Source organism: Rhagoletis pomonella, unplaced genomic scaffold (genome assembly GCF_013731165.1).
Source record: "Rhagoletis pomonella isolate Grant_MI unplaced genomic scaffold, Rhpom_1.0 Rhpom_scaffold_00008, whole genome shotgun sequence".
NCBI classification, from domain to species: Eukaryota; Metazoa; Arthropoda; class Insecta; order Diptera; family Tephritidae; genus Rhagoletis; species Rhagoletis pomonella.
In genome coordinates this window covers 18,522,905-18,541,214 of record NW_023458562.1, presented here as the reverse complement: position 1 = coordinate 18,541,214, position 18,310 = coordinate 18,522,905, and the positions used below count along the sequence as shown (strand labels likewise).

Below are 18,310 nucleotides of genomic sequence, written 5' to 3'. Positions count from 1 at the left end.
AATATTTTGTATCCTTTCAATGCCTCGTGTAAATTCGGCATAGAAAGCCATAGCATAAACATTTTGCTACCCCTTAAAGGCTTGTCATCATTAAATTTGCTTAGTTAACAAACACTTTTCGCACACATTTTTTTAAAAACTAACAAATTTTCCTCAGGCCATTTGCCCAATTATCAACTGGTGACCGCTGTGCCCGTTGTCATTTTGGACGATGAGAAAAAGTTCACTTCAAGCAGCGCAACGACCACAGCAAACACTGCAACGAGCACAACAGCAGCCATGACAACAACAACAACAACAACAACAAGCACAGCAAGCTCAGCGAGCACAGCTACGAACAGCGCAACAAGAAATGGTGAGTAAGCTTAAAAGATAAACAATATAAGAATTTCAAATATGCAGTTATTAATTATTGAAATTTTAAAGATACGATTAATTTAAAACATGATTTTAAAAAGTTAAGTGCAATGTGCAATATGGTTACCAAACGAAAGCGAAAATTCTGTAGAATTAAAAAAAAACATATTTTTTTGGTGAACAAGGACGAATAGACATTGAAAATGTCCTTTAAAACTTTATCCTTGAGATACTCAAAAATCAAAAATATCCAACAGAGATTAAAAAAAAATATATATAAATAAGCTAAGGACTCGTATAAATGCCTGTACACTGCCACATTCTCGAATTTTGTACTTCTAGTGAAATTTGAGTTTGGCAGTTCTACAGAATTTTCTCGTTAATTTTTTACCCATGTTGTCATTCTATATTTCACTTAACTTTTTAAATAATTTTTTGAACTACATAATCATAACCTAGAAATTTCAAAGTCTTAAAAAAAACCTGATGTCAGAGCTAAAAACTAGAAACTTAGTTTGCCTATATTTGGCTCCTTCTTTCATGAGTATACTGAATTTCTCATGTGTTTTACAATTTTTTGGTTTTTGTCGCACGGTGTAATCATCGAAACGAAAAGGCAATGGCCAAACTCTGAGAACTTTAGAGCTAAAACCTAATATAAAATTGTGCAAATTTTTTCCAAAATTTTCTATCAATTGCATCCACCTTCATTTAGCACTGCGCCATTTCAGTGATGCAGCGATTATGCACCGAAGTTCTTGCATGCATGCCTTCTATTCATTCTATGGCGGCATTTATTATATGAGTTGTTGTTATAATATAATTTTTTTTTTTCACGAAAAAAAACAACATCAAAAATTGCTATGTTACTGTGTAGAACGGATGTTTGCAATCTTAAACGTAAGCAAAAAACAAATTATCGAAAAGTGAATTTTTGCACACATGTATGTACGTAAGTATGTGCATTTCTGAGCGATTACAAGTACAACGGTATTTTGTAATAAAAGCAGCAAAAAAACAAATCTTTGATTTCTGGTTACTTCTTTTGTGTTAAATTTCTTTGCAATATCAAGAACACATATAGATAATTCTTCTTCTGTTATTTTTTTTTTGCTGCGCTCACGTACGAGTGCAAAGATTATTATTTTGCATTCATTGCTTGATTACGATTTCCTTTCCAATACAAACATATTAAATGGGAATAAGTAAAAAAATCTGTAAATGTACATAGGCACCTTTCAACCAAGTAGATAGTGATGTGTAAATTTTATTCGATTCGAAGATAGAAATTTTTTTTTAAACCAGTTAAAAGTCGGCCAATCGGTCGACATTTAATAAAATTCATATATATCAGAAGTTTGCAGTCAAATTTTTTGGGAAAATCCTTCCTCCTTCTATCCGTTAATGAAATGGAGCGGCTGCTCCGAAAACTTTCAGACAAGTGGCTTTATTGCTTTTCGAAGTATTCTCCGGACGATCAAAACACTTTCGCATTTGTTCAATCCATAAAGAATAAAACCATAAATATAATAAAGTCATTGGCGCCACACCAAGACTGTATGGTGGAAGAGCCAATGATTCAGTGTTTTCCCTGGCGGTTGTTGTTGCACCTCGCTCGAGCTTCGGCCGAATTTTTACACCAATTCATAAGATCTTTTTTTGATTTGTTTCCGGTTGCTTGGGTTTCCGGCAGGGTAGGAATATGATGTATTATGAAAGGATTTTCCGTCATCTCTTGCCAAATATGGTTTGGAAACAAACTAAAGCCATTTTTCAAGCATGCATACAATCAGCTTTTTAATAATTTAGTATTTGAAAATACATTTGTAGTAAGTACCTACATATGTATATACATATCGCAGGCAATTTAATGTTTTCAACTTTCACATCACTAACCTCACTCTTCGTAATTGACTACAATCATTGAACTGTTAACACACATTCGCAGAAAATACGATTTTTTTATGCTGTTATCTATATATTCTTTTAAATTGGATTTTTTCATATGATTTACTTGGCCTCTTACTCGTGTTCTCCTTTTTTATTTCATGTGCTTTTATTAACTTCAAATTGCCTTAATTTTCTTGCCAATCAACTGCAGCAATCTGCAGCCAAAGAGGCCGTTCTTTTTTATACATTCAATTTTTATACATAAAAGTGTGTGTATACATTTGTCTTTATAGACGGCATACAAATGTAGGGCCTGCAAATCAATCTCGGTGCTGAAATGTATACCAAACCGAGCAAATTAAAATTATTAAAATTTAAATTCTGCCATTTGCTAGATTATTACAATATATTTTCGAAAGTAATTATTTATTGAACTACAGGGGGGTTCCTATATTAATTATTATTTAGTTAGCCTTCGATTGTGCTAAAGTTTGCTTTTCAAATTTCAATTTATAAATAATCAACTTGATAAACTTGAACTTTCGAGCCCTATGTATGCGCATGAGGGTGGCCCTTAAAAACTCAAATTTACGATATTTTTTTCAGTCTCACCCCTCAATCGGTAATACCACGGTCACAAATATCGCATATAAATTTTGGTACCGATTGGAGACGGTTAAGGCGTTTCGCACATAAAAACATATAAATTTTGGTCCCGATTTGAGTGGCCACTCTATACCCGTTCCCGATCGAAACCAAAATTTAAATTAAATAAAAATTTGCTTGCTACATTTAAGGACCAGCCTAATGCATATATATATGGATGCAATCACAGAAGCCAGAAAAGCAAACATTGGTTTTGTGAGCTATCGAAATACACTTAATTCTGCATTAGCATAAAAAAATTAACACAAAAAATCGGATGCTAAATGGAAATAAATATTTGCAAGTTTTTAGTGTCATGAATACACCGTGCGACAAACACAAAGAAGAATCAAAACACACGAAACAGTCAATATACTCACGAAACTTTGGGGCAAAAATAGAAAAACTGCGTTTTTAGTTTTTCCTTTCAGACGGAAGGATTTTTTTAAAGGACTTTTTTTAAGTTGATAAAGTTAGGAGGACGAAATTCGAGGATGTGGTCGTGTATATACTAGTCTTCAACATTTGATTTTATCAAAAATAAATATTGCAAATGTTCTGGATATTCAAGGACAAAATTATGGAAGGACATTTTCCATGCCCATTCGTCCTTATGCACCAAAAAATTTAATTTTTTTTCCAATCTTACAGAATTTTGTCTTGTCTTTGACATCCACGTTTTTATTTTACATTGCAATGAATTTTTAAAATAATTTTTTGAATTAATCGTATTTTTGAAATTTTGGGGTCCTCTTGAAAAAAATTCCGGACGTCATAGAGAAAAACAAGCGCAGTTTAATTATATTTTGCTCATAGTTTCGCGAATATATCCATTGTTTTTTCTTTTTGTGTAAAATTTACTGTCGGGCGATATGTGGCGAAAAATAATAAATAAGGCAGTTATTAAGAGCAATAAAGACACAATAGATAGTAATTGTGCACAGAAGCCAAAGTCAATATTTTTTAAACAACTGAGAAAAAATCGAAAATTTTAATAACGCCCCGCAGCCAAAAGCGAGCCCGGTTTCATTGTTATGTGGGATAGAGAGCAAAACCTAATTCATTAAAGTGATGTAATAAAAAATTTATACAAAATAAATTGAAGAGTTGAAGTTTGTTAGCACGCGAGCGCATTGAACTTGACTACAGTTGCACACTAAAGGTAAAATGTGCCGTATACATGCTGAAGTTAACGTAATCAGTTTATTTTTGTTTTTGGTGCGGTCACTGTGGCTGAGTGGTTAGAGTTGGGTTCAATACCCTCTGCAGGGGATGGCCAAGATGCCTTAGGTTGGAGGCACGCTTAAGGGCTCCGAGACCCAATGTAATACTATTGTGGTTCGTTGTTATTGTTGTTGAAGCGGCACCTCTAAGCCGCGCCTATTTCGGTTTATCCATTAACCGTTGTCGTCCAGCACAACTAACGGTAGGTCCAAAAAACGGGCACTTTCAACGAGGTCGGGAAAAATGGAGAGGGGTGTTAATAGAGTGGGATTGAGCTGGCATTTGAAGTGGTGGTTGATGTCGTGCGGGGAGTCCCCACATGCCGGACACTCATGAGGGATATTGGTGTCGAGTCTGGACAGGTAGCTGTTGAAACGGCTACAGTATCCGCTCAGCCGCTCAGAAATGCTGCTCAGTGCGTGGCCACTTCAACAGTGTTTTATATGTTTTAATTTTAAGCCGCTCATCGCTCAGCCGCTCGCCGCTTTTCTGCTCATTGCGTGGCCTCGGCCTTACGGGGGTCTCTATAGCAGTTGAAGTTCCGTGTCCGCCACAGGTGGTGATTGGGCTCCAATCACGGCATACATAGGCCCGGAGCCGTGGTAGATGTGTCCGACTCCCTATGAATGCCGTTGATCACTCGTCCGTTCCAATGGTTGGTCGATGTATGTCCGGACCGCTTCCATGAATACGTATAGGTGCCCTCTGACGTTCCTGGTCAGAGGCTCCTTCTCGAGCAAGGGTCTGTTACAGTGCGCGCGTCTGTATCATCCCACCAGAAACTGCTTGCTGAGCATTTTGCTCTGCTCCCTTACCAGGTGGTGAACAGGGTCGCCGTTGAGTTCGTTTGGGAGAGCGTTAGGCTCCTTGCAGGAAAGAAGCAAGAAGCTCGGAGAGATAGCCGTTTACTTTTAAGCAGAGGTTATGAATTCCATTGAGCAGTCGTCAGCGTATGAGTTCAGGGAAATTCCCTACGGTGGCTGAGGGCGCTTCGAAATGTAGAATTTAAAAAATAAGGGAGAAAGGACACCACCCTGTGGAACCCCTTATTTAATTCTTCTAATTCAGTTTTTGGTAGGAAAATCATTTAGCTTGCCGATTAAACGATGAATTAAATCTTTGAGCTCATATCCGTCCGTAGAAAAAGTTTTGGTGTAGGCAAAAGCGATAAATGGCGGCCAAATGGATAGACACTCTCAATTTCCTCCTTGCCCCTAGAGATGAGTCAAGAATCATTTTCTAGAAAGCTTAGTCCTCTGGAAAGGGCCTTATTTATCAGTCACTCGTAATAATTCTCACAAACTGCCACAATTGTAGTCATTCTATATTAATGAATTCTCCATCGGCAACCCGACATGAAATTTGACGTACTACTCTACAAGTTGGCTACTGCAGCGCATCTTTTATTGACCAGGTCTCTGAAGTTTGCCATCAGCCATAGTTTGCAAGTAAGAGAAATGCGAAGAAATGAGAGAAAACTGACTGGTGGAGTGTACTCACTACAGTCCTATATACTCACTATTTCACTCGTCTAGCACACAGCTTTGTAATACTCAAAGGACTTTTGGAAAATATTTTCAATAGTGTGGACTTGTATACTATAGACCAGTTTCGGATGTAAATATTTATCTCAAGCAAATAGGTTTTTTAGTAAATTAAACGCGATAGGTATTCATTCGCCGGCCTTGTAGTCAGAAATTCTCATCAGGCTTATAAATGTTTAAAGATCGTCCCTTGCTTCTCCCTGGTAGTGTAAAATAGTATGTAATCTAAAGGCCTTTAGCCTGCATGAATACCAGTGGTAGTTAACTGTCATGCTGCCTGTCTTGCATACAAAAATTTTTAGCACAATATTCAATAAACAAAACTTTAAAAATTCACAGAAAAATATAGTAGTTACATACATATATATATGTAAATGCATAATTAATAATCAACCTTTGTACGAAAATAAGCAAATTAAATGGAAATAAAATAGCTGGCGTCAGTGCATCGTAGTGCGCACTAAAATTTTCACTTGCACATGCATACATACAGACATATCTACACTTTTTGCTGCCAAAACAGAAACTAAAAAAAAAACACACACAAATTTTGCATACAATGCACGCGTGCAACATTTATCAACTAGTGAGCGAACCAGTTTGCTTGCTAAGGTTAATTTTTTTCTTATTTCTTTGCATTAACATTAATTTCTGCAGAGTTTTTAATTGTAATTCAAAATCCAACATCCGTTGCGCATTCATTGGCTCGTTTGCACTTTGGTTGTTGACGGCGCGTCAGTCAGTTGTACGCGTTCGTTTAAGCCGTGCAGAGCTAGACGGTGTAAAACACAAATCAAAGTGAAAATGTTTCAGTTAAATTTAACAATTTCAAATAAAAATAGTGTCAGAATATTCAAAAGTCGAGACGGTGCAAAGAAAATCGTGATTCTAAAATGCGCTTGAACTTGAAGCAGCTCGCGCTCTGTCTGGGGTTGAGGGCAAAAACTGGTAAGCAGCCTTGGCAGAAGCAAGTGCCAAAAAAAGGCGCTAAGGTTAAAAATAAAATGGATGAAATGGATGTGAATGCCCGTAAGCGTGCTGAGCTGGATATACAAGACGTTAAGTACGAAGATGAACGATTCGTGCATGGAGATGCAACGACTTTTGCAATCAAGCGGAAAAATAGAAAAATATTTAGTAAAGGTATTATAAAAAATATTGAAAAAAAGTTAGTAAAATTACGCGAAATAATAGAACTATAAAAGCTCACTAACGAAATCCACTTAAAATTATTTTAACAACAGGAAACATCCGCCGTTGTAAGCTTACCAATTTCACGTTACCAAATAACAAATTAATATTGGTCTACCCAACAAACCCAACTTCACCTGCCTCCTCAGCCATTTTCTAGAATAAGTACTTATGTCTACATTCTTCTACAGCTGCATACATACATACGTGACTGTACAGCCGCTTGCATGCTTGTCCAATCCTAAGACCTAAGACTATTTATTGCCCATCCAACGCCCACTAGCATATTAAATTCGTACTAAGCAATTGAAATTGGAAAATTACGATGCAATGTGTCGCGTGTCAAGCCCACTTTTTGTCAAAGCGCAAATTATTATTTTCACTCCTTTTCCCCTCCTCACCACTGCACTTTGCATCCGCCACTTGCGGCGGGCATTTGTTTCCTCTGTGGAACAAAATTTGTTCTAAGAAAAATATTCACTTCCGTGAGCATATCCCGCGTGCTTAGACCACTCACAGCGTTTAGCAGTATCCACTTATGTCTATAGATTGCTAAATATTTACTCTTTTTTTTTGTTTCTTCTATTAACAATAAGCAACTCTTCATTTCTCGCTGCAACAACAATATAATCGAAATTTTTATTCACTCGAATTTCTAAGAAAATGTGAAATGTGATACGAGTATGTTGCTTGCGTCATGCCGCTGCCGACTACTTGCCGCCTAAGCGTTGTTGCCTTTTAGTGTTTTATTGCATTGGAATGTTTGGAGTGTTTTTTAGTAGTCACAATTTGTGCGCCAATCTCTGGCTCTAAAACATTTAATTCTTGGCGTGCTGTCATTTGTTATCATTTGTCTGGCTGGGTGTAGGTGTGTGCAAGTGGGTTTATCTCATAAATATTTATGTGTGAGGCTCAAATAAATATTATAGTTAACGAGTCAAATGTTTGCAGCTGGCACGGAGATATTGGTTGGTAAGCTTTAGCGGATATGAATTATTTCGCCATTTATTATAATGGGCAATTAAGTTGCTTCCAAGGATATAGAAGTAAACGGGTCTGGAAATAAATTATTATTATGTATCTTTCTTATTTAGTATGATGTCAGCACTTTCGCGCGTCTGATCCAAAATTTCAGTCCCAGTTTCAGCCATCCGAATATAGACTTTGAAGTTTCTACAACCGCCTACGATTTGCATGTGACCAGAGCATTTTGAAACCCTGCAGGTCGTTGTCTCTAAGTGGAGCTGACTCGTAGCCTATTCATTCACAGCAGCGATGGGCAGAGAGAGCTTTTACTCTGCGCGCGCCTATACAAAACATGTGGAAAGCTTAAAAGAGCTTGAGGGCAAGGCATTGCCCATTGCCGATTCACAGGCATACTTAAAGTAGTTGTTGTCATATTCACTTTCTTCGTATATATAAAAGAATCTCCTAAAAGTGCTCCGAGAATCTTGTAAAAGTGCTCAAAGAGCCTGAATTTGAATTCAATAGGAAGAGCAGATATGTGCGGGATATGGTGGTCCGTGGGCCCAAGGTATTGATTTTAAAATGACCGGTATGGCGGTATCGGGAAGGTCTTTAAAGAGACGAGATAAAGGTCTCGATAAAACTCGCAACTTTTCCTTAAAATTAAATTCAAAGCAATAAGAATTTTACTTTGTCATAAATATCTGGACCCACGGGACTCGCGTTACAATTCTAAAAAGTCGCCGAACAGGCAGGCTCGGGACCTAAAGATTTAATGTCGGGACGGGCGGGATCGGGTTTGAATATTTAGTCCCGCGCCCATTTCTGATATGGAGCTCACAGCTGAATTCGCCTCGACAATTTTTTCCGTACAACTTCGGATCAGCCGTAAACAAGTAACCCGGAAAATACAGTGTTTTGCAGCAAAGCAACTTGAAGCACTTTTCTTGTGGAGAGACTGCAATCGTATACAGACGGATCCAAAACTCCCTACGGCATTTAGGCAGGTATTTACGGGCCAATGTTGAAGCTATCGGTACCCATGGGAGCATATCCGAGTATCTTTCTGGCGGAGGTCTATTCCATTAGTCTGTGCGCAGAGATTAACCTACGCAGAAATTACCGCAGTGAGAAAATTCTAAAATTGAGTGATAGCCAGGTGGCACTCAAGGCCTTCTCATTACTTGAGGTAAACTCGTATCCCTAGTTCTTGAATGCATTGATAGGCTTAACGTCCTGGCGGAGCACAATGTTATCAGACCAATTTAGATACCAGGCCACATAGGAGTTGAGAGTAACGAGGAAGCAGACCGGCTAGCCAGAATGGCGGCCGCCTCGTCTCCTACAGCACCTAGCTCAGGAGGGAGAGGTACAGATTCAGAGAACAATACAACCTTACAAGGTACAAGGCAGGCAGATTTCTGGGATCTCTAGGGTTGGTTAAGGTACTGTGAATGTTTGAGAGTACAATAGACCTCTTGGTCGCAGCTCAAAAATTTTGAATCTGCGAGAAACAGAGTTGACAAAATTATCACCTTGAGTGAAGTCTTGCCCTGTCCACGAGTAAAACTGTAAACGCTATGCCTCTATCATTGAAATTTATAAATGAAAGGTCTTATGAATCTCTTTGTGCATTACAAGCCTAACAACGGAATGTCAATTTTTCACGCTTTAACGCCATCAACTGTAGTGGATTTCTTGGCAGATAGAGCTATGTATACATTGCAAAGCAACAACATCAACAACAACAATAACTGACAAAACTTCCAATATAATTTATGCTATTACATTTCCACTTCATCGATTGCTTAGGCGAATTGAGTAGTTGGAATGCAACACCATATTGACGCCAATAGCAACAAAATAAAAGCAAAGCAAATAACGGCAACACCGCAACACAGCAACACCACACACAATAACAACAATGAAGCAACATTTAAACTAGAAAGCAGCATCACATCGCCGCCATTGCCATCAACAGCAATCAATATTAAATTAGAAGCCAACAGACAATTCCGACGATGACACCAATGCACCACACGATCTACAACAACAACAATAGCCATAACAACAGCAATAGCAATAGCAATAATAACCAGCTAATGCTAAATGCGCGCCAATGGCAAAAGTAATCAAGGCGAACACGTGCTGCGCATGCGGTCAAAGTCAGTGCGGTGTGGTGTGTCGTGGTGCGCGGAGCGTCTTACAGTCGGGCAAAGCTAAGCGTCGGACAGGCGATGAATGGCAATGAGAGGCACTTTTGGAGCTTGTGAGAAGCCGCGCAAGTAACCGCAAAGGATGCGTTGCGGCAAGGCGTCAGATTTGCATGCATACATACATACACATCGATTTGTATATAAGTACAAACATATGTATATTTTAATAAACTTATCGACAGTTCTGTGTAAGAAATCGACAGCAATAAATACATATGTACATATGGCTGCAAGTAAGTGCAATCCAATGAAGAGCAAAAAATGAAAAATGCAAAAACAAAAATCTGCCTGCCAGGAATGTTCGACCGGCGTTGGCGGCTTAAAAGCAAAATGAGGGTGGCAGGACGAAGTGATCAACGGCCGCCAGTCTCCACCAACCACCACCGCAGGCAGGCGCTGTCGCCATCTCCACCACCAACGCCACGCCACGGTGTTCGACTGCATTGTTGCGGCTTCTACTAAGCCAATATTTTTGAAGCCTTCAGGCGGCTAAGCGTCGGATGCCTAAGTGTGAGTTAGAGTGTGCGCTGTACGTCTCGTCTATCAATAACTTGCCTCATCAGAATGTGGAGCATTGTTAACAAAAACAACAAATACCCGAATGGCGCAAAAAAGGTGTTTGGTACGCGCTGCTCGCAGCTGCGTCTCAAAGTAATGGGAGCTGCACAGGCGCAGGCGCAGACGAACGCAAAATAATCGGTAATTTTGTTTGAACGCCAAGCTGCAAATAGCATTTGATTTTGTGGCGTTTGTTGCGGCAATATCTTCTTTATTTTTACTGTTAGTGGTTCTGCTATTGAGGCAAGATGCAATCCAGCGATTCACTGTGGCACAAAAAGGGAAACATTCAGACGTCAAATCTTGCTTACTCGTTTCCGATCTACGGAGTTTCTTTCTGATGGATGAGCTGTCCTCAAAGAGCGATTCCGAGCTGTACAAGCTTTTTTAAAGCTGTGTTAGGTAAAATGAAGGATTGCTCTTTTCCCCGAAACCCCACTTCGTGCTAAAATGCAGCGAATTAAAATTCGTCGGCTCCGCTTTCTGGTTCATGTCGTTCGAATGGACAAAAACGCTTCAGCTCTGAAAGTATTCAACGCTGGTCGCTGGAAGAGGCCTCCTCTGCGTTGGAAAGACAAGGTGGAGAAGGATTAGGTAGAGAAATCACTGGCGTGCTGTTTTGGAATCGGACAAAATCCCAGTGCTGGGAGCTTTAACAGATTGCTGCTTTGGTATAAATGGAATTTTATTGAATTACTTTCGCGACTGGGATCTTCACAACGTATCTAGGTAGAGGTATAGCTCGAAGACTCTTCAAAAACTCGTTCTGCCAGACCGCGTATTTAATAAAAATTCCAACGGTCGCCGCTGTAACTCGCGCTTCCCCAGCAACAATGGATAGTGGCCATGCTTAATTTTTTGACAGAGTTGAGTTGGAGTACCGAGAGTGCGCTTATCAGATCAGAGAAGTTGACTTTAAGCGCAACTTCGAAGCTCACTTTCTCTTTACTTTTACACTTCTAGATTACTGTAGTGTGTTGCAGGCTTAAATATATCTAATCGACATCGTGGCAAAGCAGCCATCTACCTTCGTTCTCACGATTTGAGAAAATTCCTAGGTCAGCTACAAGCAGCTGGACTAATCTGCTGCATGCTTAGTTTCACGCTCACGTCGCCACTGCTTTTAGAACGAAGAACTCAAAGTTTGCTAAGCATCTAAAAACAGAACTTCCATCTTCTCACCAACCGGAGCCTAGAGAGGAACCGATGTCTAGAGAGGCTGTAGAGGTGGGGAAGCGGTAAAATCCATTAAGAAATTCTTGTTTGTATGCACCACTCTACCTGGAAAGCTTTTTCGAGACCTCAAATAATACTTTAGTAAAAACTTTTTTACATGATGTAGTTGGATTCATAAATCGGGAGGGTTTAAAGAAATGTAAGGACAGCGTGGGAAAAATCCTCTCCTGGGCATTACAATGGAGTTTTGCGGACGCGAGTGAACTCTTAACTAAAGCTGTCTGTTTAGGATAACCTAACCTTCTTGGCTGTAAGCAGCCGACTTGACTGCCTTTTTACTTTTCGCCAAGTGCCGAAGTTGTTCGCTGAACTCTCTCAATCGGCGAGACAACACACGAAGTCTCGGTAAAAAGGATGCGTTCACCAAGTTGCATTTCAGTTCGGACGGCTCATCTGAATGGCGACGATCGAGTCCGGCGATCGTTTGCAGCTAGCGTGCACATTTTTTAACTCCCGCGTTCCAATATCATCATCGTCCACATAGCTAGGGAATTTCTTCTAATGAAGGTAGTAGGAGAGGGCTACATAGGCTGTGTCTAAGCTAGTTTTTCTTCTTGCTGTAAAACAGTGTGCTTGGTAAAAAATTTAAATCGATTATTTGCACTTCCAGCCACTGTGCGAGATATCAGCACGCGCCACAGTGAATACCAAGAACGCTGCTTTGAAATCGCTATAGTCTGGTCACAACTGCTTGATTTGATTTGAATTCCTGTATGCTATCTGTGTATACAGTTTGCTTTTATAACCCGAAGGCACCGATATCAAACTCAACTAAATGGGTGCTCGAGGTAACTAGTCGTCCAATCACATAGTCAGCGCAATTTCCCTTCTGGCTACTTAGACCTCTACTGTAGACAAGTTTTTTGTGCCTGATATTTTGCTGCATGGTTTCATTTGAAACGGTCAATTTTTTTGTCCGTTGCGCTGCCTGTTTACCAAGGACGGCTGCAACATAATTGATGGTCTCACCACAGCCCACGCGCTCATTGAATGTTCAAACAAAGAAAGCACACCGGTAAATATGTACACGCGTCCATATGTATGTGTCTACTATTGGAGGCACGCAAATCAACCGATGTTCGACCGCAGGCGCAAACAGATTAGAATATTCAAATTGCAGAATTTTTTTTGTAGTAGTCGCTTGTGATTCTGTATTTCCTATGCCTCTATTCCTGCAAGGACAGCCGGCTGGTATATGGCGCGCTTGCAGAAGCTGTGCAACATTTTTAATCGCGGTTACTGCGCAGCGCTAAAAATTTGATTGGAAGGTAGCGATAGAATTAGACTAGCGCCGAAGGCATTCAGTAGGCAGAATACGGCCATATTGACTTAGCGGAGGAGAGTAGTAATGGGCGTGTGGATAAAGGCTTACTGAATGAAATAAGATTGAAGGGTATGGTAAAATAGGTCAGCAATGTGGGTCAGTAGCGGGAGAGAGAGAGAGAGAAATGAGAAAAGGAAATAAAGTTACTATAGGTTATTGCTGTATTATTATTTTATTAATGAAAAGAAAACAATTTTCAGTTCTACCGCCAATTCAATGTGAATAAAAAACCAGAGCCAAAAACTTCGCTTGGAACCAATTGCCATTACTATTATCATTACTGTGCCAATACCATTATCTTTTCTAGCTGCATTACCTTCGCCATTACATTTACTATTGTATCTAATTAGTCTGTCCTGCTGTTTTGAAACATACTTCGTCATCGTCTCAATCACGCATCACCTTTTCTTCTTTCCCTCTTTACAGTCTTCACCTGGGGCAAGCGCATGAGCCGTAAGCTGGATATATTGAAGCGCAGCGACACCACCAACACGCACAAGTCGCACACCGATCTTCGTTCACTCTTTCACACATCCACACACAACAACAATAACAATGACAACGTCAAGGACAACTATCAGACGCACACATTAAAGAAATGCAAATCCGGACCTATCGAGACGATAAAACAGCAGCAGAAGAACCAACAGCAGACGCATGAGCAACAACAAAGCCGACAACCCAAACAGCAACAACAAAATGGCCACATACACCAGAAGCAAGAGAAATCGAAGGACGCCAACGCTGGCAACAACCAGCAGTCAACACCAACACAACCGAACGCGCAACACCGCTCACAGAAAGCTATCAAAAATTTCTTCCACCGCATCGGCTCTACCGGCATGCTCAACCACAAGTCCCACAATCTGATTAAGGCCGCCGAACCGAGCGGCTCGACTGCAAGCAATTTGTACCGCAGCAGCTCCACTAGTCAGCTGACCAGCTCGTCATACATCAAGTGCGACGATCCGACGGAGGGCCTGAACTTGGCCAACAACCGGCAGGGCAAACTGCAAAAGGGTGCCACGAACGCAGCAACAAATCTGAAGTCGAGCAGCTGCGATGACATCGCCAAAGTGGGCACATGCACTTCGCCGAGTGGGGAAGCCACAGCGACTGGCGTTCAGACGCAAGGTGTGGCCTCCCAGTCCGGCGTTGCTGGGCAAGAGTCATCTAATCGACGCGGCGCTTTCCCTTACGCCTTTCTACGCTCGCGCCTTTCAGTGTTGCCTGAAGAAAACGGCGGTTCGGTGATGAAGCAGCCATCACTGTGCAGTTTGCACACAATCGGCGCTGGTGGTGTGCAAGAGATGCCGCATCCATCTGCGCAGTACCTACAGGTGGGTCAGCAGTATTCACCAGTTCCACAGCATCGCAACTCAACACCGTTGCTGCCCAGTGAAGCCGCAGCGTTGGCCGAAGGCGCCATGGACTCTATATCGCTGGCAAGCACTTCTCCAAATCACCAACAGAAGGTGATTTATCGGAATGGCGCGCTGATCAAGCGCTACTCCTCGGACGACAGTGCGATCAGCAACTGTTCGCCACAGCAGACGTCCGGCACTGGCGGTATGATGATTAGCGGCGGCGTTGGCGAGGTATTAGTGTCGCGCAACAATAGCGTCTCCTCCAAGGACTGGGAACCACTTTACCAAAGATTAAGTAGTTGTCTGAGTTCGAACGAGTCAGGTTACGACAGTGACGGGGGAGGTGGCGGTGGCGTAGGCGTGGGCACCAATAGCGTCATCGTAGGAAGCAGTGAAAGCGGGTGCGGTAGTGTTATTTTCGTTGGGAACACCACGAATGTACAACTGCTGGGCAATAATCTTGGTATCTCCTGTGGAGATACAGAATCTATTGCGTCGGGTACGCTAAAGAGGAACTCGCTGATTTCGCTGACCTCATCCGAGAGCGGTGTGGGATGTGGCGGTATACGTAGTAATAGCATATGCAGCACGGCGAGCGGCTCAGTCTCATTGGGTGGCTACAATTACGACTACGAGACGGAGACCATACGCAGACGATTCCGGCAGATAAAGTTGGAGCGAAAGTGTCAGGAAGACTGCATTGGGCTGGTGTTGTCACCGAAGACTGTCATGACCTCAACGAACGAACAGCAGTACCGTTACCTGATAGTGGAGATCGATCCGTACGGCATGGCCCAGAAGTAAGTAAACTGGTGAAGATCCTGAACCAAAATAGTGTAGAGCATAAAAACACTATGTACTCTAAAAAACATTTATATATTTTTCTATTTCTCTCTCTCTCTCTTCCTCTCGCACAGAGATGGCCGCCTGCGCTTGGGCGACGAGATTGTCAACGTGAACGGTAAACACTTGCGTGGCATGCAGTCCTTCGCCGAAGTGCAGCGCCTACTCTCGACGTTCGCGAACAACTGCATCGATTTGGTGATCGCACATGACGAGGTCGCTACAGTCACTGATTTCTATACGAAAATCAAAATCGACGGCAGTTCAGCACAAGCATACAATTCCCTGCAGTCTCTACATGCCGGTAGTAGCGAACCAGCGCCAGCGTCGGCGCCGCCCTCAGCCAACCCACAGAGCGAGTATATGGCGCGCGCGCGCAAGCGTCTCAGCTATACGCAGCGTACTCAGAGCACGGACAGCATCAACAGTTATGATCTACATAGCCTGCAGTTGGCGCTGGAGAACGAGCAGACACGGCAACGAGAAACGCGACGTCCATCCTCCGATGTAGTGGACTCCGCCGCCAGTGAGCTGGATGTGGATGATGATGCGCGCTCACTGGCCAGTGTGGCGACAATGCATTCGCTCAGTTCGATGCCAACGCCCATGCCGCTGATGCAGCATAGACGTTGCTCCACACCGCGGCACTCCATGGATGTAGCGGCTTGTAGTGGTGAGTTTGTAGCCGAACATACGCGTAGACGCGCGCGCTCATCCTCCGGGCAACGCAATCTCGAGCTGACGCCGCTGTGCACCGCAAACACTGAGTACACGCCGGTGTATGCAAACCGCGCGTCCAGCATTTCACTGGCCACGCACACGATCAGCGACGATGAGAAGTGGCAGCTGTTGACACGCAAGCGCTGCTCTGAGGGCGCGGCGCTACTGCGCGTTCAACAGCAATCGCAGGACGAGCTGCTGGCAGGTTGTGGACGCGTGGCGGGCAATCGTAGTGCGTCGCTGACTTATGGTACGCCTGCGCCATCGACGACGAGTACATTTGCGGATGCTGCCGATGGTTCAGGCGATCAACAGCGACCGCAACCGCAACCATTTCCTTCGCGCACGCATTACACGCGCAACTCCATCAACCTGTCCAACTCGCACTATCGTTCGCTGCGGTTTGCCCATTCGCGGCTCAGCTCGTCGCGTCTGAGTTTATTTATACAGCCACAGCCACAGCCACAGCCAAGTGGCGGCGGCGGCGCTACCGTTGAGGCCAATAGACTAACAACCACAGCAACAAATAACAATAACTGTATTTACCAAAACTCCAAAGCCACTAATAGTACAAATAATACTAAAACACAAACAACAATAAACGCGACGCCGACTACAACAAAGACGGCGGTAGCAGCAGCGGCAGCGGCAATGACAGCAACGAAGGTGGCAACAACCAGTACTGTGGATGCGAAGACCTCAGGAAAGTGCGCCAATACCACCGACGATGATGTGAGCAGCCAGCGAAGGCAACAACAACAACGACGAGCGTCCTTCGATCTCACTAACAACACTAATACAAATGCTAATACTTATCATCTCATATCTTACCAACAACAACAACAACACCACCAAAACCAACAGCAACAACAACAACAACAACAACAACACAACCAGCGACACCCTGCAACGCAATCACATTTGTATCAACAACTTTTAACTGTACCAACATCTTCTATGCCAACAGCATTAACCGCTTCGAATAATTCGACTACAAAAACCACAACAGCGGCAACAGGTACAAAGCCTCTAACAACAACCAGCTGCCTTAACTCATTACAATATCATCGCCCTTCATTGCCCGCCGCAAAACTAACAATACGCGACGAAGAAATGGCCGAAGTCATACGCGCCTCGATGAGCGACGGTGAGTTTGGGGTGACCGGGTACAGGAAGGTTAAGAACGGAAAAAACACAAAATTCGAAAACACAGATAAATATACAATAATTTGTAAATAGAAAACAGGAGCTCCAAGCCTTTTTCAAAAACGTTTTTAAATTGGTATTCTTTCTAACTCTTGAAGAACAAACATAATACTAAAAACAAGCTTTCAAATAATTGCGCTTTCTATTAAATAATTCACAAAACTAAGTCATTGACATAGCGGAAATAATAAAAAAAAAAATTATTTGCACAAATTTCCTCAGATTTCTTATAAAAAAAAAGAAAAAAAATTTTCCTTCTGTGCACCCTGTGTTGTCTGACTTGCGCAACCTCCAGCGCCTGAACGTAGGCAACACCTGCAGCCGGAAATGTACCGCGTGCACCTACTGAGCGCTCCTGTGCGCCTGGTGCAATTGCGAATGTTGAAAATCTGGCAAAATATCCCAAAACTTTTTTCTCGCATGCGATTTTTGCGCTTTTAATGTAGATTCTGGGGAAATCTCAATATTTTCTTATATTAAATGAACTTACCGCATATCGTATTTTTTATTATTAAAATTAAGTTTTTTTTATAACTTGCCAAATTTTAATAGGTTCCAGCCGTTGTACAACACAAAAGACTATAACGTATTTCAAGGGACCCGGCATGAAATCACTGGGTTTTAGCATTGTTGGCGGACGTGATTCACCTAAAGGCAATATGGGTATTTTCGTTAAGACCGTATTCCCATCCGGGCAAGCGGCCGATGATGGTACGCTGCAGGCGGGTAAGTCAAGGCAAATTTGGGTATTGTTTATAAAAAAATTGCGGGCAGAAACATAATGAAAAAAAATAGCAAAATAAAATTATGAAAAAGAAGTTTAGAAAATACATACATAAGTACATTCATAAAATAAACTATTTTTTAAAGTAATGGTAATTTTTATAAACAGCTAACAAATAAACTGTTTTCCTATAAAAAATTAAAAACGCAAGCATAGAAAAATGTTAACAAATATCTTTGGAAGTGACTTTCATGAAAATGTTTTAAGAATCGAAAAAAAAAAAATAGTTTCTTTTAAAA

At 41.8% G+C, this 18,310-nt stretch overlaps 1 protein-coding gene across 1 annotated transcript in view; it reads left to right on the top strand.

Moving 5' to 3' along the window:
- LOC118745207 (serine-rich adhesin for platelets) overlaps positions 1–18,310 on the top strand; it is a 117,404-nt gene that overhangs the window by 97,581 nt on the left and 1,513 nt on the right. Inside the window, exons 3-6 of the mRNA XM_036478733.1 lie at positions 125–355; positions 13,578–15,318; positions 15,436–17,228; positions 17,840–18,013. Of these exons, the coding sequence (XP_036334626.1) occupies positions 125–355; positions 13,578–15,318; positions 15,436–17,228; positions 17,840–18,013 (3,939 nt within the window). The remainder of the gene's footprint in view (positions 1–124; positions 356–13,577; positions 15,319–15,435; positions 17,229–17,839; positions 18,014–18,310) is intronic.